Genomic DNA, 22,480 nt, shown 5'->3' with positions numbered 1-22,480 from the left:
TCCAGCACAGGTGCTGGTCAACACTTGGACTATCCCTCCCTCTTAAAATGTATCTTTCTTTGGCCAAAGGCAACATGCCAATCCAACTCTCTCCTTGCCCAAAGCTTTGCAGAGCTGTTGGTGCTGGCTGGCTTTTTGCACTCCAAGAATCCTCACTTCACATATGAGCCTGGCTATTTTCCCTCTAACTGTGGGCTCCTACGATGAGACTGAATGCTTCCAGATGCCTTTGCATATATTTCATCACAACTCAGAGTTACTTAGCACAAGCTCATCAGGGTTCCAAATAGTCCTTCTTTTTACCACAGAAGAGTGGATTTCCAATTACTAGGCTTGGTGAGGCACAGACTGACTTTAACAAACATACGAAGAAGACTTTGAGCACTCGGTGGATGTTTATGTTTCATTGTGGGTACTGAACCAGAGATTCTGGTGCTGTGAAGGCTAGACACGCCCTTCAAGCTATAGAATCCATGGCTAGGGCATTTCACTAAAAAAGAAATCTGCTAAAATGAGATCAGAATATGGTACTATTCTTTGGAAGGAGAGGAAAAGCATGTGAATTGGTCCAAATCGGTCCCAAATGTTAAAGTTAATGAAAATAGTCTAATTGGTTTGCTTAAAGTTTGTTATTCAGTTCAGAAAAATTACTGTTGCTCAGGCATTCATGTCAATTTGGAAAATCACATCAGTTCAGAAAAAGTGCCTCTGCAAGTACGTAAAAACTTATAAATCTGCTAAATCGGTCCAGATCTTTCTAAATCAATTCAGAAGGGTCAGATTCATCCTGGTAACTGATTTGGAGATTCAGTTCAGAAAGCCAATTTGATCAGAAAATTAGATTGAACTGCTGTTTAATCAAAACTGAATAGTCACTATTTTCCAGAGGGCACATTAAATCTCTCTATCCATACCATATCACAATTCAACAGTAGTCCCCTTATTACTGCCCTTTTCATAAACTAGTGTTACTTTTCAGAAATGCTTTCTTTGGTGATGATAGGACCGTCTGCAATATTTACCAATGATCTGCATAACCCTAGCTGCTTAGGCAACAAATCAATGCTACTTCCTGCATTGTGCTTATGCACAATTTAGGAAGGACAAATTTTCTCAGCAAAGAGGTAATATATCCTTTCTCCTCCTTAGTCCTTCTACTGATGGGAGTTCTGTTTCATTGATCCATGTTGATGATATATTGCCAAATATGATTTACTTTACAATGCTGTGATACCACCTCTGTCATTACAATTAGTATAATGCAGTGAAGGAGAAAATAGAGGCAGAGGAACAGAGATACAGAAGGAGGAAAGGATAAAGACTCATGATTATAAAACTTTGCTGAAGCAACTACCTTGGCTCTGCACCATTTCATGGCTTTGGTTTTGACCCAGAAGGACCAGAATTTCTGGCAGATGCCTTCAACATTGCAGAGTACAGAATAACAGTTGGAAGGGAAGTTGGAGGTCTTCTAGTTAAATCCTCTGCTCAAGCAGGAGACCTTATATCATTCCTTAAAAATGACTGTACAATCTCTTCTTAAAAACCTCTAGTGATGAAGTACCCACAACGTCTGGAAGCAAGCCATTCCATTGATTAATCAAGAAATTTCTCCTTAGTTCTAGGTTCGATCTCTCCTTGATAGGTTTCCATCCATTACTTCTTGTCCTGCCCTCAGGTGCTTTAAAGAATAGGTTGATCCAGTGGTGGAATTCAAATACCTGAATTGGTTCTCTTATTTGATGCAGGCCTGGGCCTCTGGGGTCTAGAACAGCCTTTCAGAAATGGCATCCATGCACTTCTGGCGGGCCGTTCTAGGCCTGGGAAGCCCTGGGGCCTATAACGGATTTCCAGAAGAGTGATCCTAGCACTTCTGGTGGCCGTTCTAGGCCTGGGAGGCCTCCTCCAGACCTCTGAGGACTAAACTGGACTTCTGGAAGCCAGCCGGTTCTCTGAATGCTGCAAAATGTAGCTACTGGTTCTACTGAATCAGTGCAAACTAGCTGAATTCCACCACTGGGTTGATCCCATTCTCTGTAACAGCCCCTCAAATATTGGAAGACTATTGTGTCCTTCTCTTTGTAAGACTAGACATAATCAGTTCCTGCAACCATTCATCATATGTTTTAGCCTCCAGTCCTCTAATCATCTGTGTTGCTCTTCTTTGCACTCTTGCTAGAGTCTCAACACCTTTTTTTTATACTGCGGTAACCAAAATTGAATGCAATATTCCAAGTGTGGTTTTATCAAGGCGTTATAAAGCAATACTAACCCTTCATGTGACCTTGGTACTATCCCTCTGTTGATGCAGCCTAGGACTTCCTTCCATGTATATGCAATTGTACTGAGAACTACACATTGTGTGACATTGGTCAGCCTGTTACAAATCCGTCTGGCGATGCTGCTGCTTATCCCACAATTTTCTATCTTATCAAGAAGTAGGCTGTGATCTACTTTGTCAAATGCCTTAGTGAAGCCCAAGTAAACTATGTCCACAGCATTTTACTTGTCCACTAACTGGTCCACTAACACACAATGGTCATTTTGTCAAAGAATGCGACAAGGTTTGTCTGACATGATCTGTTTTTGACAAACCCATATTGGCTTCTAGTAATAGTTTTGCTTGTTTCTAGGTGTTTGAAGAGCTGTTGCTTGATTATCTTTTCCAGGATCTTTTCAGGTATCGATATCAGGCTGACTGGTCTGTAGTTTCCTGGATCCATGTTTGCAGACTTGGTTCATCACTTTGTCCCTGGAAGGAAGTCAAATGTCAAGACTCACTGAATATCAGGGTTTTTTTTTCTTCTCTGAAAAGAACCTTTACTGTGATAGCACCTGGACTTTAGAATGGTCTTCTTGTTATAGGGTGAGTATGATGCTGTTTTCTGGGCTCCAAGTGATGACTCCTTGCTTCCCTAAGCCATCCATGGCCTTGGGGAGTTTATTCCCTTCTTTTAAGAAGAAAGTTTTTCTCCATCTTTTAAATGTGCTGCATTTTGTGCTGCATTAATTAAGATGAAGTTAATAACTGGATTGTAAACTGCTTTGAAAGGGAGTGTAGGACTAAATTAAATGATGAACACCAACTTAAATAATGCACCAGAAAGCAAACAAAAACACCTGAAGGGGATACATTTCAGAGATATTCAGGGTAATTCGAAACATTGTGTTTGTTCATATTTTACTTCTTTGTCCTTTCCCCCATAGCAGTCCCATTTTTCTATTTTTTGAAAATTAATGTGTACAAATATAGCCAAATACAGCTTACATGATGACTTACACTCCTGCAATAGAGATTTCAATTTTTTTCCCCATGTCATAAGGAAAGGCAACAATATCCAAATGGTGACTGAAGCGGTGACTCAAGAAAGTGAGCCAAGTTATGTGTGTTATATAGAGTTTGAAGGATGTTGTGGGGGATGTGTATCTCCTGGGGTTACTTCATTAGTTACATATAAGGTAATCAACCGATCAGAAAAAAAGTTAAACTCTCTTCCTGTGCTTTTAACCTTAGTCACTGTGCTGAAATAAGGTACTATATTCCAACATACTGTAGGCAAAAGCATTATCACAGACACTGCCTAATGTCTGCAAATTAACTCAGTGTCAGGACCAGAACTTGGGGGTGGGGGTGGGAGAAGAAATGGGGTCCTACTTATAGCCATTTTTAGCGTTGCTTCTACTTCTGATCCTTTTAGGTTCTGTACTCCCGCATACAGAAAAGATGGAGGAGATACAATATAGATCTTGTATTATTTTGTATGGTGGTAAATCAATAAGGACAGCTTCTCTTGCTTAATTTTACTGTGCCAGCTGCTATTAAAGGCACAGAAGAAGGAAAAGAAGAATGGCAGCCTTGATTTCTTTAGTCTTTTTTTAAGGGAAGAGAAGCCAGAATCTTAACATGTATCAGACATTAGTCAAAGAAAGCCTCCCATGCCCACCTTAAAAAAAATCCAATCTGTCTTGAAATGGGAGTGTGGTTCTAGGTTTGCTAAGAATATAGATTTTTTTCCCCCTCTCTAAAGTTCTTTAATGGGGAGTTGCTTACATTCAGGCTCCCATTTCTTTTCAGATAAATGCCATAACTGAAGAGGCACCCTTCCATCAGCATTCTCTTTCTTTCTGAGAAATGAGATATCTAACCATCTTTGCTTACCTGTATTCTAATTTCAAAGAGTGATCAGATCTGAGTTGTGTGCATTCAGCCACAGGAGGGCAGCGAAAAGCTACAGAACATCCAGACTCTTTGCTGCCCTCTAATGTTTGGGTAAAGATATGCACCCCAAAACTGATAGCCCAAATGGCAGTTCCAAGAGCAGCTGAAAGGAGGCTGTGGGGTGAGGGGTGGGGAAGCAACATGAAACTTGGGGTCCTTTCTGTTCCCCCCAAAAGGCAAACCTGAGATCATTGCTTCTTTTGGTTTTCCTCAGGTGAGGAAGCCTTATAAAAGGGAAAATAACAGCTGTCCTTTCTCATTTTTTTCAGCACTGCAGCTGGGCGGATCAGGTCCTTTGCAGTCACCCTCCACGAGTACACAAGTGTCTCCTTTCCGTTGAGCTGGACATCTGGTGACTTCATGGACTCCTGTGCAGGAAAATTTGCCCCTGGCTTCCTCTGAGATGTCTTTCAACTTCCAATGTAGCCCTCAGCCTAAATTTCTCAGTTCCCACAGCACTTGGAGAACCTGGGCTGAAATGGGGTTTGGAATTTTGAAGTTAAATGGAGCTATTCTCTCTCTTGGTCCTCTTCTTTGCTTCTGGGGCATCTCCTCTTGGACAGCACTCTAATGGGGGAAGAGCTTCTGTTGGCTTGGAGACACAAAGAGGGCTGGCTAAGGGAGGCTTTTCAAACCAACCATGCCCGCCACCTCTGGTTTGGCCCAGTGGCTACCCAACAGCAGCCATAGAAAACAAGCAGAAAGGCAGGGAGATGCAGCCATTGCCTTCTTTTTCCATCACTCTGTTGGCCTCTCCCATGGGGGGGGCGCGTGGAGGGGAGCTCTGTTGGAAGAAGGAGGTTAAGCTGCCCCTCAGCTCTTTTTTTTTCCTTTAAAAGAAGCCAAGCAGTTGAAAGCCGCCCTTCAGCATCGTTCTCGGGGGGGGGTGTCCTTTCCCTCTCCCAAGCTGTCCTTTCCCCCCAGATGTGCCGAAGCTAGTCCGGTCCAGAAGGCACCAAGTTTGAGATGCCTGATGAGTTTCCACACACACACACCCCCGCGTCCCACCCCCAAAGCGCCTCTGAAACCGGCATCTTTCCGAGGCCAGAGGCGGCTTGTTTGCTCTAGCCCACAGGTCTGCAACCCGCGGCTCCGGAGCCGCATACGGCTCTTTTAGCCGTCTCCTGCGGCTCCCAGTCCTCTGCCACGTGCAGTCCAAAAAACAAAAAAAAAAGTGGTACTAAAAAAGTTCAACCGATCAATTCAAATAAGCAGGGTAGGTGCATATCTCGCCTTGGCTCCACTCTTCAGTCAAACCCTGTTCTGCGCATGCGTGCATGTACGCGCATGTGCACACATTTTTTGTGGCTCCCAGTTATTCCTTTTGTGAGGGAACCGGTTCCGAGTGGCTCTTTCACTGTTTCAGGTTGCTGACCCCTGGGCTAGCTGAAGACAACGTCCAATGTTCATTCCTGGGGCAGGGGGGGAGGAAAGAGAGAGAGAGAGAGAGAGAGAGAGAGAGAGATAGTCCCCCCCCCGCCCCGCCCTCGCCCCCCTCCGACCACTCTGTTCCCTTTGGGGAAGGGGCCCCAGAGAAGGGAGAGGGGAAAAAAAATCCGGCCCGGGTTTTCCTTCCCGCCCCACTTCTGTAAGCCGGGGCTCGGCAATTTGGAGCACGTTTGGCTCGCGCTGCGTGTGCGTCCGCCGCTTTCTCGCCTGCTCGGCTGCTGCCGGTAGCCTTGCGCGCGGCGGAGCGGAGGCTCCCCTCCGATCTCCCTCCTGCGAGAGGCCAGCCCGCTTTCCTTTTGATGCCCAGCCGCTCCAGCCGGGCGAAGCGCCGTCGCCGCGCCAGCCCAATCCTCGCTTCTCCCGAGCGCCGCTGCCTCCCGCTGCCTTCCACCTGAGCGCGGCTCGCGGCTTCTCCTCCCTCGACAGGGCGCCCCTCTGGCCCCGAGGAGCTGGCTCTGAACCCGGCCTGGGTTGGGGTGGGGACTTTGAACGCACCCGCCGGCCCGGCCGAGGAAGCTGCGGGAGTAGGCGGCGGCGGCCGCGGCTCTTGTGCCCTGAAGAACCTCCGGCTTCCTTCCCCACTCCGGCTATACTCAAAGTTTGCGGGGCTCGCTCGAGGAGGTCTCCTTGGCGCGTAGACACACGCGGGTGGGGTCTCGGGGAAGGCGCTTGGCGCTGGAGGGCTCCGCTCGGCGCCTTGTAGAAGAAGAGGAGGAGGAGGAAGAAGAGGAGGAAGAAGAAGAAGAAGAAGAGGAGGAGGAAAAAGGAGAAGAGGAACCGTTCTCGGGGATTTATTTTTCCAGTGGATTTGTCGTCTCTCCCTGTTTTTTTTTTCCAACCAAGCGGGCCGATTCTTTTTTTTTGGGGGGGGGGCAAGGTTTTTCTCTTGGAAAGAAATTGTGGGAGCACCATGGTGGCGGGGATGGGGGCGCTGCTTTGGGCTCCCCTCGGGCTCTTGCTGTCACTTCGGGCCGGAGCCGCTGACGTGAAAGCGCGGAGCTGTGGCGAGGTGCGGGAGGCGTACAAAGCCAAAGGCTTCAGCCCGGTTAACGTCCCCTATCAGGAAATCGCAGGTAAGGAAGGCATCCGGGGGAGCCGGAGGGGGCGGCGGCGGACGGGCTCGGGGAGAAAGTGCTTCTCTTTGGGGTGCCTTTTGGCGTCGGCGGGCGGCGGCGGGCGGGCTTCTTTTGAGCTTTGCCCACCTTGTGGATTTGACTTTGCCCTGCCTGGAAGAGAGCAGCGGTGGCTTTTCCCCTCCGAGCTGCGCTTGGGAGCAGTTGAAACCGTGAATTGCTTCATTGTGCAATGAATGGAGAATCCTTTTGAAATTTTTAAAAGCGACTTTCAGGGGATGAACACTTTGGGAGAGGGAAGAGAGGGGAGAAGCTCTTTCTTTCTTTCTTTCTTTCTTTCTTTCTTTCTTTCTTTCTTTCTTTCTTTCCTTCCTTCCTTCCTTCCTTCCTTCCTTCCTTCCTTCCTTCTTTCTTTCCTTCCTTCCTTCCTCTTTCTTTCTTTCTTTCTTTCTTTCTTTCTTTCTTTCTTTCTTTTTTCTTTCTTTCTTTCTCTTTCTTTCTTTCTTTCTTTCTTTCTTTCTTTCTTTCTTTCTTTCTTTCCTTCCCTTCCTTCCCTCCTTCCCTTCCTTCCTTCCTTCCTTCCTTCCTCTTTCTTTCTTTCTTTCTTTCTTTCTTTCTTTCTTTCTTTCTTTCTTTCTTTCTTTCTTTCTTTCTTTCTTTCTTTCTTTCTTTCCCGCAGGGACTCCCTCCCCCCCCGCGAAGTTTTTACTTGACTTCAAAGAATTTAGCAGCTGGAATACAAGTAATTGTTCACTTCTGCAATCTTGGATAACATGAGTCTAGTATTAATTCCGTATTAAGCTCCCAGGATACTATGAAACATATGAATAAAATTCTTCAGCTTGAAACTGGCGGAACGTTACAGGATTTCAACTTTTTAGCTGTCTACAACCAGTAACAATTGTTCTTTGCCAGTAGGGTGTGCTCTTTATCATACAGGAGTCCTATTGCCTCCGTTTGGCGAAACACCTGTAAAAGAGGCAGTGCTTTCTATACCTGAGGTTGAAAACACCGAACATTAGAAAGTAAAACAAAACAAAACTAGCTAGATAAGTTATTATGAAGGACATGCCTTTAAATTGTGTTGGTGTGTGTGTGTGTATAGCCACTGAAATTTCCCTTTTGTTTTTGCACAATTATGGCACAGTGTGTGAGATTTCTGGTTTGGGCTATTTTTTTCACTGTAAGCCAGCTGTGTCCCAGCTGTATTCTTCCTATCTATAGGGACAAGCTTTAAGTCTCGTTGGCAACAAGAAATGATAGGAATTGTAGTCCTGCTATGCTGCAGTCCCATTATACCAGGGAGCTGCTGTAGTGCTATCATTATTGTCTCTCCCAGACTTGGTTTAATTAATGCATGACTAAGGGGGAAAAGTTGTATGTGTGAATGAGAGTGTACTAGAACAAATGGGAGAAACGTGCTGTCCATAATTTTCAAAACTGAATGAAGCCACTCATTGATATACACTGAGTGTATGCCAGCTTCCAAAGAGTCTCCTGTAGAGATGAATAGTATATTGTAATAATAAAAAAATGGATGTATTAGTCATCTTTAGAGCCCCATTACAATAGAAACAAACATATGAAATTAAAATGAATTTTACCCTTCTACCTTGCCCTGTTCCAGTTTACTAAATTTCATTTGAAGTGACTTGGGTAAAGTTGTGAGCTGAAGTCCTTTCCCAGATTGAATGTCCACGAGTATATTTTGAGGACTGAGGTTGATCTGGCGTTAATTGTGCAATTCATTCATACTTTAAATAAATAGACGCTTCAGCCCAGACGTTCCTTACTATTTACAATGGAGCAAGGACAAACATTCTCTTCTTGAGATATAGCTTAGGGAAGGTTTTTCTTAACATACATAATTAGTCTTCTTTCCCTTCCTTGTAGTGCTAACATTTTCCAGGGTTTTCTCTTGTTATTTTTTAAAATATACAGAAATTGTACCCATATTTGCTGGTGGCCCCTCATCATAAGACCTTTGTATATTTATTGAGACACACTTCCTATTATGATCAATCAAAACAATCCATGCAGTTCTCAGAAAAATGTTATAGTTATGTGCGGTATACTTCTTATGTCCTATTCATAACAGGAGAGGAAAATCTCTGGTTTGTGTATTTAAATCTGATATTGAATTGCAACTTTTCTCAACCAATGGAAGCTGTAGGATTTTCACACAAACGAAGGCTAGAGTTCTGTTTCAAAATTATTGTTTTGTGTATGAGTAGAAACATGGCAGTCATAAATTGTGACTGAGTGCTGAACTGGTCTGACTTGGCATGTGGAGCTGACTTTCAGGTCATTGGTTAAGCCTGTAGCTATATAGATTAAAGTCTGGGTCGACATAATATAAAGCGGTGGCTGGCACAAGTTGAAATGATTGGATGCATAATGCTTTAACTTCTTGAAGAATAGTTTGAAAGATACAAACCACATCATTTCAAGGTTTTTTTTTAAAAATAAACTATTGGGTAATTTGTTTATTCAGTTCCTAATTGCACTTATATCCTTACATATGTTGGGTTGCAAAAGAGGCAATTTAATTTAATTTAATTTAATTTAATAATATTTCTATACCGCCCTTCTCCCGAAGGACTCAGTGCGGTGAACAGGGCAAGAATAAAAATACAAAATTACAAAAGTTAAAACAAGATTAAATAAATGCCCATATTAAAATACATCTTAAAAACCCAATAAAATAACAATAACAACCCCCCCCAATCCCCTCATCAGGCCAGGCCAGCTTGTTCAAAAAAGTATGTTTTTAGCTCGTGGCGAAAGGAGCGAAGGTCGGGCGCCATCCGGAGCTCAACCGGTAGCTGATTGTATGGTTAAATGTGTCTTCCTGGTCCAAGCGCAACATTTTAACAGTTATAAGTAAGAATTTAAATAGCATTGATGCGCTGGGGGTGGTGGTGGTGGTGAATTCATTTTTCCTACTCCAAATTTTCACTGTTTCTCTGGAGGTCCAGAGTAACACCAAAGTATTTCAGCCATCTCAGTAGGGCAGAGCTGTATTTTTCTGTTGCCCTGTCCTTTCTAATAAATTTCACATAGATAGCCTTCTAACATCATTTGTGCAGAAATTCAGTAGTCTGGAATGGTGTAAGTACAACCACAGTTCTGTGGCTCCCCATCCTAGCTTATACTCAGAGTCACAGCATCAGAAAATGTGCTGGTCTGGACATTTTAGGGGGGAAAAATTTGGATGGAGTAAAATTATGCCATTTTTGAAAGTGGCTAGGAGAAAAATATTACAAGCAGAACCAGTTTGCTTATAAACCAAATTGAGATTCTGGAATCAAGGTGGAAAAATGAGCATTGAAATCATAAAGCTTTACTTTCAGTAATGTTAAAATTTTTGGATACTGTTTTCCTTCTTTCTCTCTCTCTCTCATTTCACCCCACCATCAACTTGTTAATGAATTATAGGCTGATTCTTTAGGCTAAATCTAAAAGTGTATGACTTCTTCAGTCAGGTTTTCCCTACAACAATTGTTCTTTTCTTTTAAGTCAGTGATAGACAATATCCTCTTTACTCTGCTCTTTATTTTATTTTATTTTTCAAAATCATTCCTGCTAAACTAGCTTTGATGCCTATTGCCATTTTTATCCAATAAACTTCAGATCCGCTCTCAGCTCCTCTGACTTAGGGATGACTCCCACCACAAAGCCTGAAAAAGCTGCAGTAATTGATGTTGAAGTATTCACAAAATAGCGGAAATAAGTGGTGGGAAGACTAATAAGCAGCCTTTGGTTTAAATACCGACATTAATCAGTGTTAAATTCGATATTGCTTTTTCAACTTTGTCTTAAGATTTCAACACCATCAGCTCCCCTCTGTGGTGCGTTGAATATGAAATTGCTGCTAATCCAAGTGGATTCTTTTCTTTTTATTAAGCTTCATTGACTTTTTGGTTCTGTGGGTTTAACTCCAGTTGATGCAAGTTAATAGAAACATTTCAGTTTGATTATATCTATTTGAGGGAGAGGTTGGGTTGTTTTAAGGGAATATAATTAGCGGTATGGTCTTTTGTGCCTAGCACTGAGTGCTTTGATTAGAGGGAAAACTAGCTTGGAAAAGACGCTTGGGCATTAAATGTTGCGATTATTATTTTGCTACCACCTGCGATAATTCTTTTGGGACCGCCCACAGCCAATCTAACCAGTTAATGAAGATGTGATCTGTACATCTGTTTTTGTTACTCCTTAAGCAGGTTATATATATAAATCAATTAGTTGAGGTGTTCATGGGCAACTTTAAAGATGCTTCAGGTTTTGAAGAATCTGAAATTAACAGAATATAAACAAATAACTAGCTATATCCTGACTTTCTTTTAATATAGAGTTTTAGGTGTGGGTGCACATGATTATATGTTAAGGTGCACATGCTTAGACATTCAAAAATGTTCATAAGGTGGGATACCTATTGTTCATCATAAGAGGAAGGAATTGAGAAGAAGTTTTCTTCTGTTAGAATAAATCAAGTGAAATTTTATTGGGGGGGTTGGTGGAAAAAAGACTTAAAAAGGGATAATCTAGACCTTCTATGCCTCCTTAAAATACCACATCTTCATTGTTTCCTAGAAAACCACATGGTTTATATGGACATCAGAAATTAAGCTTGATTTAAGTCAGTTTTAATTTTCATTATCTTCTCTAAAAAGTGAATGGAAGACAGACTTAAAGAAGGATAAAAACCAATTTGTGCTTTCATTTAAGTGGCAATACCTTTGAACCGAAACACATAGAGATGAATCATAATGGATCTTATGTTGCTTGTAAAGTCCCTTGAGTGTATAAAATGTTTAAAAACTCAGTTGCTCAAACACTGGCATTTGTCTTGACTTTGTATAATCTAAGATTTCTCACGGTTTTTTATTCTAGATGATGGTACAGGACAGTGTCATGTATAACAGTTTATGATTTAGTATTTGTAGTACTTTTTGCCTTCTCAGAATATTGTTTAGAAACCACAGCCATTATCTGGCGGAATGCTTACTACTTTGCTGTTCTATTACACTGATGTTTAATTGGTAAGTGTAACTTTTTATGTGCCAGCTAGCAAATTTTGAAACAGAACACATACATCTAAATCTGTTCATGGATTTCTGCATGAAGAATGTGCTGTGTTGCAAATTCCTTTAGAGACTTGGATGGCTAAGCAACATTTTCATTCTGGAGAGGCTCTCCTTCGTAACACAAAATTCTACAAGAGATTTTCTAATTCTCTCTCTTTCTCTATCCTCTGAACTGCATGTGGATTATGCAGCAAGATAGCAATTTTAAAAATAAAAGCAAACCTACAAAATGGGACAAATTCAGTGTTCAACCCAAATCAGTTTCCAGATCTAAACCCTGTAGAAGAGTTGTGGCAGCTTCTGAAGTGAACATTCAGAAACCTTTAAGTATTACTGAAATGAAACAGTTTGCCATGGAGAAATGGACAAATTCCTGCATAGAGCGTAAGACACTACCAATTATGGGTAATTGTTTCGGCACAAATATTGCAGCTAAAGTGGTGCAACCAGTCATGTAAAGAAGCAATTACATTTTTAGTCTGGCACATTGCATGTTGGATGACTTTATGACATCAAGCGAAAGAAGCATCAGGCTTGATCAGAGTCCATTGATACATTAGTCAACTTTATCAACATTCAGTGGCAAAGATACACTAAAATTTGAAGGATCCAAAAGAGGAAGGAAAGAAGATATTTTCCCAGAACTATAACATAGAAAATAGCTGTTCTCTGTGTTACTGGCCCATAGAAATTAGCTTTCAAATGAAATTATATTGACAATATTTGTCTTTGGTAAAGTAATATTGATCAGCTTGTTTAAAGGTAATGTGCAATAAATTATAATTCTGTTGCAGAAAACAAACACAGACTTGAAATGATCATTTCAAAACTAACATTTGGTTAAGGTATCTTGGAATAAGAGTTACTATAAAATAGCGGAACCTTTTGTGAGATATAAATAAAATCAGTAAGGAGAAATCAAAACTAAGGGAATTTTTGGGGTGGAATATAAGCTTTTGTATCTCTAGTTAGGTCTAAAGAACACCTGAGTCTAAAAACTTTTACAGCACTTTATGTTATAAACAATTTACTTAATTTATTGATATAATAAGCCCTTAATGCATCTTCTCTGCACAGCTCATAGCATGCTAAATGAGATGGAGTTGTAGGTTCACTTTGCATAAGGCAACATCCTGCGGAATAAGTACTGAATCAGAAGTTCTTTAGTAACCTTAATCTCTTGTTAAGCTGCATAAAATATTTTATTTTAAACTCATGGATTATAATAATTGATTTCAGATGTTATTCAGCTGTGGGAAACTACATAAGCAACTAAGGGCTTTCGATATATTCTAATTCTTCCATTCTACCAGTGTCCAGAATGGGGTGTTTAGGATGAACCAGCCTTTTGTGTATTGATAGTGTGCATTTTTTTTTCACATGTTGTTTCTTGTCAAAGAGGAAAGTAATCTTGTTCATAGCGCAGTCAAGTGGAAGTTTGAGCATCTTACATTTTATTGATCTTGGACAATTCATTTTATCATTGATACTAAAAAGATGGATCTGAACCACTTTACAAATGACATGAATCATTTATTTCGTATATTGACAGGTGTTGGCAGGTCGGTTTGTCCAAGCAACAGTTGTGTATCTTAACATATCTTAGGCAGTTTCATAAGGCTAGTTCATTACCATTCTAGCTAAGAATATTTCTATGTATATGTCAATAAATCATGTTCATAATAAATTATAATTGAAAACTAGAAACACATAAAACTGAAGTTTTCCCTTAATGGAAAGTATTCCAGTGGGACCCCATAGAACATATTTATTTTAGCTAATCTGCTCCTTTTTCTTTAATTTTCTCTTCACAAAACTGTTTTTGAAGATTGGAGAAGTCTGTTGATATTAATAAAATTGTTTTAAAAGATCATTATGTAAATAGTGTGAACTGCTTTTGAATTAGATTCCACTTATATATTATTATATGAAGAATTATATTTTGTTATAATTTATAAAAGTAAATTATAATCTTAATACATGGGAAATAACCAAGATGATTATTTTTCAATATTGTAGAGATAATTCTGCAATTATAATCTTAAATTTTAGGTATAAATTAGCACTTTAGTGACACAAATTGAGGTTATAATCATGGCACGGGTTATAAAATATGTCTACATTAACTTAGAGTACTTGCTTATAAAGTTGCCAAGAGTTGGACATGACTAAATGGTTAAAACAACAATTTTAAAATGGAGGGTTTTGCTCACTATTCTATACTCTTGTAAATTAACAAATTAGAGCCTAAATACCCATAATTTTGTTTAGCCTTTCCAGTAGAAAAAAGCTTCAGATGTAAGAAGTTAGGGATTACATTTATGGGCCTTTGATTGTAATTTTTTACTCATGGTAGTAATTGGTTCAATGCAGTTGTATATATCTATAGGAAGTAAGTGTGGATGGATTGTGGAACATTTAAGTTTCTGCTTAATGAATTATTAATGTATGTGGAATTTTAGGAAATGAATAAATCTTGTTGAGATGTATCAGATGTATTTTTCTAGCAACATGTCCAATAGTGATAGATGCTGGAAAATGTAGTTAGGGAGATAAAATAATTGTAAGAAATTGTGGGAAAGCAAGTAAAGATCTGGTTGAAACATTACTTCAGAAATGGCAAACCAGCTCCAATAGAAAGATCTGGAAAAAAGGCCTCAAAAGATTATGGCTATAAGTGGTACATTCTTATTACAGTTTCTTCAATCTGTATTCATCTCAGCCTAGAATTAAACATCTGTTACTGAAATCTGCTTAGTTCTTGCTTCCTTGGACTTGGTAGCTATATGGAGATTGAGAAAATGCCACATATGTATGACCAGGGTCCAAGATGTCTACATACAGTGGTAGCTTAGAAAGTGTCTGTAAGAAACAAACATCATCATAGTAGGGATTGGGTGAGAGTATGTAAATATACATGAAAAAATATTAAAGCATTTTAAATTACGCAGTTATTTCCTAAATTAATTTTTACTGTAAAAGGAATCAATATGATATAAAAAGTATTTGTTGTTGTTAGTTGCGAAGTCATGTCCGACCCACTGCAACCCCATGGACAACGTTCTTCCAGGCCCTCCTGTCCTCTACCATCTTCTGGAGTCCATTTAGGCTCACGCCTACTGCTTCAGTGACTCCATCCAGCCACCTCATTCTCTGTCATCCCCATCTTCTCTTGCCCTCAACCTTTCCCAACATTAGGCTCTTCTCCAGTGAGTCCTTCCTTCTCATTAGATGGCCAAAGTATTTGAGTTTCAACTTCAGGATCTGACCTTCTAAAGAGCAATCAGGGTTAATCTCCTCTAGGACCGACCCATTTGATCACCTTGCAGTCCAAGGTACTTGCAGGAGTTTTCTCCAGCACCATACTTCAAAGGCTTCAATTCTTTGGCACTCAGCCTTTCTTATTGTCCAACTTTCACTGCCATACATTGCAACTGGGAAGACCAAAGTCTTGACTATACGCACTTTTGTTGGCAGGGTGATGTCTCTGGTTTTTAGTGTGTGGGCTAGATTTGCCATGGCTTTCCTCCCCAGGAGCAAGCGTCTTTTAATTTCTTGGCTGCAGTCCCTATCTGCGGTGATCTTGGAGCCCAGGAAAATAAAATCTGTCACTATCTCCATTTCTTCCCCATCTTGCCAGGAATTGAGAGGGCCAGATGCCATGATCTTGGTTTTCTTAATGTTAAGTTTCAACCCAACTTTTGTACTCTCTTTCTTTACCCGCAACAAGAGGCTCTTTAGTTCGTCTTCACTTTCTGCCATTAGAGTGGTATCATCTGTATATCTTAGGTTGTTGATATTTCTCCCAGCAATCTTAATTCCAACTTTTGATTCATCTAGCCCTGGCTTTCTCATGATGTGCTCTGCATATAAGTTAAACAGGCAGGGTGACAGTATATAGCCTTGCCAGACTCCTTTCCCAATTTTGAACCAATCAGTGGTTCTGTGTCCAGTTCTCACTGTTGCTTCTTGACCTGCATATAGGTTTCTCAAGAGACAAATAAGATGGTCTGGTACTCCCATCTCTTTAAGAACTTGCCACAGTTTGTTGTGATCCACACAATCAAATGCTTTAGCATAGTCAATGAAGCAGCAGTAGATGTTTTTCTGGAACTCCCTAACTTTCTCTATGACCCAGCATATGTTGGCAATTTGATCTCTAGTTCCTCTGCCTCTTCAAAATCTTGCCTGCACTTCTGGTAGTTCTTGATCCACATACTGCTGGAGTCTAGCTTGTAGGATTTTAAGCATAACTTTACTAGCATGTGAAATGAAATAAAATGTATAGATGGGGATATATATAATTGGTGGTATAAATTCTAAGTGAAATTTGTTTCTTAAAATCTATTGCCTTCTGTATTGGTGACCCATTATTTGTTACTGCTGAGCTTTTTGGAAATTGATTCTATTTCCTTGTGTGTCTCTCCTTTGTTGGCAGATATACTCAAGAGAATGTTTCAAACTTCTCCTGTTACATATTCATTAATGGAATTTTAAACCATTGTCAAAAGTGTATTTTGGCCATTGAACCCAATTACCACACATATAAAGCTTCTTCCAATTAAAAAAAATATTGACACACATAAAACAAGCAGATTTAAAGTATTCAAGTAATTTCTTAGGGGAATAGCAAAAATAATTATCTAATTATCTTAGCTGGAAGAAATTAGTAATTCAATTCCAAACCTAAAAAGAACAAACTGCAAAGTCAAAAAGAGAAAAAAGCAACATTTACACTCACTTCTTGGGGACTTGAAGTGAGATCAGTCTCTCATTTGGAGGCTGAAATTCTTCCTGGAGCTGGAAGAGATAGTTTAAAAAGTTTATATTTCTAAAAAGTCCCATTGGACAAGTCTAGAGGGTTCCTGCATAGGAGAGGAAGCCTGAATCAAGGTCAGAAATAAAGAAAATAAGAAAAAGGGCTAAAAGGAATGACCATAGCAGTGGGAAAATTCTTCCTTCCATGTTATTCTTGCTATACCATGCCTTTGCACTCTAGTTCTCTAAATACCTATCCTTGTTTCTCTTTCATCCATCCAGGAGAAAATCAGAGGATTTTGGCTGGTTGAAACTGATCAAAAACACAAACGTTTTTCAGTGATCTGTAGAAATCGTCTTGCTGGGGCGAGCAAGAGTTCCATGAAAGCATTGTTGTGGGAATTTCTTCTTTAGTTCTTATAGCCTTTCTTGTGAGAAGGAGAATTGTTGGGAATTATGGGATGTTCGCATCTGCTTAACCAAAACTTTGAGGTTGTATGAAATGCCAAAGTGATGGGGTGTTGTCACCAATGCCCCCCTAAGTCAGTCAAACCTCTTCTTGGGCTCTCCGTCTTCCCACCTTCTCTGTCTTTGTTCTAAGTGTGGGGTATTTAAGGTGTAGCAATTTGTCAAGTGAAAGAGTTCCATTCACTCATACATTTGTGTAACTACAACCTAGAATGGGGATGAAGCATATGAGAGAACTCCTCCCCAGGAATACACATTTATATAAAATGGTCTGCTTCTCCCTTTTAACCAGAATTACTAGGTTCCGAATGGGTACAAAGTATATGCTGCTATTACCAAGCACAACATTGGAATTACAATGAATAAATGATATTTTTATTTTAATAATGGCAATAAAATGAGGTTATAAAAAATTAGTTTATCTGCTTCAGATTAAACGAGGCTAAGCTGACTGTGCCAAAGCTAGCAGTCATGGATCTATGCCAGGGGTAGGCAACCTCGGCTCTTTTATGACTCATGGACTTCAACTCCCAGCTATGCTGACTCAGGAATTCTGGGAGTTGAAGTCCATGAGTCATAAAAGAGCCGAGGTTGCCTACCCCTGATCTATGCAAACAAAGTTATAGATCAAGATGGCAGCAGATCTGCAACTAGGCAAAGTAGCATTAAAAGGAAATAAAGATTGCCTCATAAGTCTCCCTATATTTCCCCTGTTATTTTACATACTAGTTCTAGTTTTCCCAGTATTGGGGAGGAATTTGACCAGAACTAAGTCAGAAGAATACACTTCTTTGCACAGCTTTACAACACTTCAAATTCAAAGAAGAAAATATACTTCAGAGCATTTGGAGGGAAACTTATATCATCATCAACTCCTTTAGTTAAAGAAACATTTTCCGTAAATGAAGATGATGCAACAAAGGCAGTCACATAATTGAAGCCATTGGGTTTTCTAACAAGCCTTAAAGAGAGCACTTTGCATGTCCATGTCCTGCAGCATTTTTTTTTCATTCAAAAAGCCCCAACACAGTTGTATTCCACACTCCTTTGTTGCCTTCTTGATTTCCCATCCTCCGTCATTTGCTCCAACAGGCTGGACAGGTAATGGTTAATCTTAGAAACAAGAAGCCGAGAGCCCTGAATATTAATATTTATTAGCAGGAACATTAAGCATAACCAAGTTTTTGTTCAATAAGGATTTGCTGATGTCTATCCTGAATGACTGCTGCAGACAATTGCCTTAAAAATAATAAAGGAAAAAAATGATAACCACACAAGAATTTGAACCCACTTAAGACAACAATATTTGTGCCCCTGCTTCTCGTTTGAACAGAACAGTGACTATAGCTACAGAAATATTAAAGTATTCCCAACTATCTGAAAAGGCTGCACATGTAGCAATAGAAACAAAGAGTAGAGTACATTGTAATTGGTTTTACTTGTCAAAAGGGGGAAAAAATTACCTGAAATGATGATTTTTTGGAGAAGGGGGCAAAAATACATGACCTGGAAGTATTTGACTTTTTAGTCAATAAATAAAGCTAATATGATAAAACTGATTATCCAGATGTTTTGTTGCAGATATGCTTATCACATTTAGATATTCAGCAAAACACTTAATTAAAATTCCAGTTCATTCTTTACTCCAGAAAAAAGTAACTTATCTGCAGAAATGAAACTAATAGAGGGAGACTGCTTATGCAGAGCACCATTTCTTAACTAGGATTGGACTTTTCTACCTTTTGATTACTGTTGGGATAGGATTATTTTTTAAAGCATCCCAAGCCTGACATTTAAATCTATTTTTACAACACTATCAGAAAGGAGTTACTCTGAATCATTATATCAGAAGAAATTCTTCGGTAGGAGAAAAGACATTCAGTGTTTCTTAGATTAAGTAAGATAAGTATTTGCCTGGAAAGAAATCCCATTGAACACAACTTATTTCTGAGCAGGTATATGTATAAGTGACTGCAGAAACTCGCTTTGCTTTAGAAGTTCAGGTCAGATTTCCCTGTAATAAAATACATGCTTATAATATCCCCTTTCAAATAAGACCAGTTCAAAAGCATTCTGCATAAGCTACTAAAATAATAAATAGAAAGTAGATAGCAATAATCTGCATATCACGGCCACTTCTTTCATGAAAGCACATTAATATCTTGGAAAGGAATAGAACTGATTTTACTCATTGTTCTTACACTGATTTTATTTTTCATTCAGTTATGAAGTGACTATGCACACCACAGTTAACTCATTAGCTGTGACACTAATTAAAAGGTTTTTACATTGGGATTTATGACCCTATGTCATACCAACCAGATAATTTTGTAGAATATAGAGTTTATGTTCAGTTCTTTCAGTTTTTCTTAATATTTCACCAGCTCTGGAAGCAGAAGAATGCTGATGCAATTCTGATATGCTAAGAAACCCCCCTTTGATTGCCCAAGAAACCATTGGATGGGTCTGTGATGACATGTTCTATGTTTCTAGGTGTTGAAATGAAAAATCTTCATCAGGGTCCAGTCCAAGCCGGGTATAAACAAAATGGAGACTGCTTTAGAAAGAAGGTTGTAGTTTTTTGAAGAGAGAACCACAACAGCATATGGCTCTGGAGCAGCTGACCACATGTTGCTGGGAGTGGTGGGTTTTTATACCTTCTTGAGCTTTTGTGTTTGGAGTTGTTCCTGTGCATGAACTTTGACCTGAGCTTTTGGAATGTCTTTTTTGTATTCTGATGGTGGTGGGTTAATCCTATTATATCCAAAAGGTCATGTCCTGCTTCTCTGTGGCTGTGGCTGATGACTATGTCCTGAGTTGGATGGGTGAAGGAGTTGTTGGTTCTAGGGATCTTTGTCTTTCTAATCCCATCAGTTCTAAGCTTCCTAACTCCAGTCTTTCTGAAAGGAAAGTCTTGGCTTGCTGAGTTTCTGTTTGGGGCTACTAAGAAAAAAATGGGCCTGCTTTTCTGCCTTTAAGATCCTTTGGGGAAAAATAATATTCTGCCTTTTTAATATTCCCCCAAATATATCTTCTTTGGGGGAGTGGCTGACTTCCCACAAAGATATGCATAGTGAGTTTAAAGTGCCTCCCATTGTCAGCTATTCCTTATCTTTTTTTTTAAGACCTGGCTGGGTGTGTGAGTTAAACACTGCATCATATTGATCGGGTTTTGATATTTGAATAATCTTACTAACAATTGAAATTGTTTGGGGCTAAAATTTCCTCTTTTTTGCCCATACAAATGAGGTTATGATGTTTACACAGTATGTTTGCCCTGCTATTGACATGATTAAGTGTGTCATTCAAACCCAGCCATGCTGTAGTTTCAGTGGTAAGTTTACCGTAACATGAGTAATGAAGCATGATTCAGCTGTAATTGGGTGTAAGAGAACTATATCTGCCATTTCTCTTCAGGTCAAGTTGTCGTCACATATAAGTTCTGAGTATAGGCAGTAAAATCCTATCAGTAATTCACTCCTTTTAAAATAGGATGTTTTGGCTGTAATTTTCATTACATTGTCACCCAGCAATATACCTTGAGAGTGTTTTGAATTTTTTCAAAGAAATATCATAAAAAAGCAAAACCATGTTTTCCACGGGAAAAATGATCACCATTATTTACAAGTATGTTGAGATTTCCAAACCTCCATATCTTGGCCGCATCGCTGGCAATCTATATTAAATTGAATCAAGAGTCATGAAGTAAAATAAATAATCTTAATTGTTATTGCAGTAGCAAAACGAATGGCAATTTGTCCTCAGATAGCGCAGACAAACGGCTGCTCTATCTGAAGGGCCATTCTGAAGTTAGAAAGTTATTTGTCATTCATTTGATGTATTTAAGGAGAGAAAGAAACATTTCTCATAGCTGTCTAGCAAATTTCATCCTCCTGCTTAGTCTCTTGAAAATTTATTTATTTTTATATCACCTTTATTATTTTTATTAGTAATTCAGGATGGAGAGTGTACACAGTCCTTCCTCCTATTTTTCTCATAAGAGAATAACAGAATAACAGAGTTGAAAGAGATCTCGGAGGTTTTCTAGTCCAACCCCCCATGTTCAAGCAGGAAATCCTGTACCATTTCAGACAAATGGTTGTCCAGTCTCTAATAATAATAATGTTGGAAGGGACCTTGGAGGTCATCTAGTCCAACCCCCTGCTCAGGCAGGAAACCCTATACCATTTCAGACAAGTGGCTGGCCAGTCTCTTCTTAAAAACTTCCAGTGTTGGAGCATTCACCACCTCTGGAGGCAGGTTGTTCCACTGGTTAATTGTTCTAACTGTCAGGAAGTTTCTCCTTAGTTCTAGGTTGCTTCTCTCCTTGACTAGTTTCCATCCGTTGCTTCTTGTCCTGCTTTCGGGTGCTTTGGAGAATAGGTTGACTCCCTCTTCTTTGTGGCAGACCCTGAGATATTGGAACACTGCTATCATGTCACCCCTCACCCTTCTCTTCATTAAACTACACATACCCAATTCCAGCAATCGTTCCTGATATGTTTTAACCTCCAGTCCCCCAATCATCTTTGTTGCTCTTCTCTGTACTCTTTCTAGAGTCTCAACATCTTTTTTACATTGTGGTGAGCAAAACTGGATGCAGTATTCCAGGTGTGGCCTTACCAAGACATTGTAAAGTGGTATTAGTACTTCACGCGATCTTGATTCTATCCCTCTGTTAATGCAGCCTAGCACTGTGTTGGCTTTTTTGGAAGCTGCAGCACACTGCTGGCTCATATTTAAGTGATTGTCCACTAGGTCTCCGAGATCTCTCTCACAGTTGCTACTATTGAGCAAGGTACCACCTATACTATACCTGTGCATTTGATTTTTCCTGCCTAAATGTAGAACCTTACTTTTTTCACAATTGAATTTCATTTTGTTAGATAGTGCCCAGTGTTTGAGTCTGTCCAGAATCCTCCTGTATCTTAAGCCTATCTTCTGGAGTATTGGCTATTCCTGCCAGCTTGGTGTCGTCTGCAAATTTGATGAGTTTCCCATCTATCCCCTCATCCAAATCGTTAATGAAGATATTGAAGAGCACTGGGCCCAGAACAGAGCCCTGGGGCACCCCACTACACAGTTCCTTCCATGTAGATGCAGTTCCATTGAGGACCACACGCTGAGTACGGCCTGTCAGCCAGCTACGAATCCATCTGGTGGTGTTGCTATCTAACCCACATTTTTCTATCTTATCAAGTAGTAGGTTGTGATCTACTTTATCAAATGCCTTACTGAAGTCCAAGTAAATTATATCTACAGCATTCCTCTGGTCCACTAGTTTTGTCACTTGGTCAAAGAATGCAATAAGATTTGTCTGACATGATCTGTTTTTGACAAACCCATGTTGGCTTTTAGTGATAACTTTGTTCGCATCAAGTGTTTGAATGCCTCCTGTGATGCAACACCCACAACTCCCTAGAGAC

General features: G+C 39.9%; 1 protein-coding gene across 1 annotated transcript in view; it reads left to right on the top strand.

Annotated features, from left to right (window-relative positions):
* Positions 1-6,498: 6,498 nt before the first annotated feature.
* GPC6 (glypican 6) overlaps positions 6,499-22,480 on the top strand; it is a gene marked incomplete at its 3' end in the record, with an annotated part of 881,925 nt that continues 865,943 nt past the window's right edge. Inside the window, exon 1 of the mRNA XM_083361302.1 lies at positions 6,499-6,741. Coding sequence (XP_083217428.1) covers positions 6,579-6,741 — 163 coding nt within the window. The 5' untranslated portion in view covers positions 6,499-6,578. The remainder of the gene's footprint in view (positions 6,742-22,480) is intronic.

The sequence above is a fragment of the Vipera ursinii genome (genome assembly GCF_947247035.1).
Source record: "Vipera ursinii genome assembly, chromosome: 4".
Classification (NCBI taxonomy): domain Eukaryota; kingdom Metazoa; phylum Chordata; class Lepidosauria; order Squamata; family Viperidae; genus Vipera; species Vipera ursinii.
The sequence above is the reverse complement of the archived record's forward strand: the minus strand, read 5'-3'. Positions and strand labels throughout refer to the sequence as shown.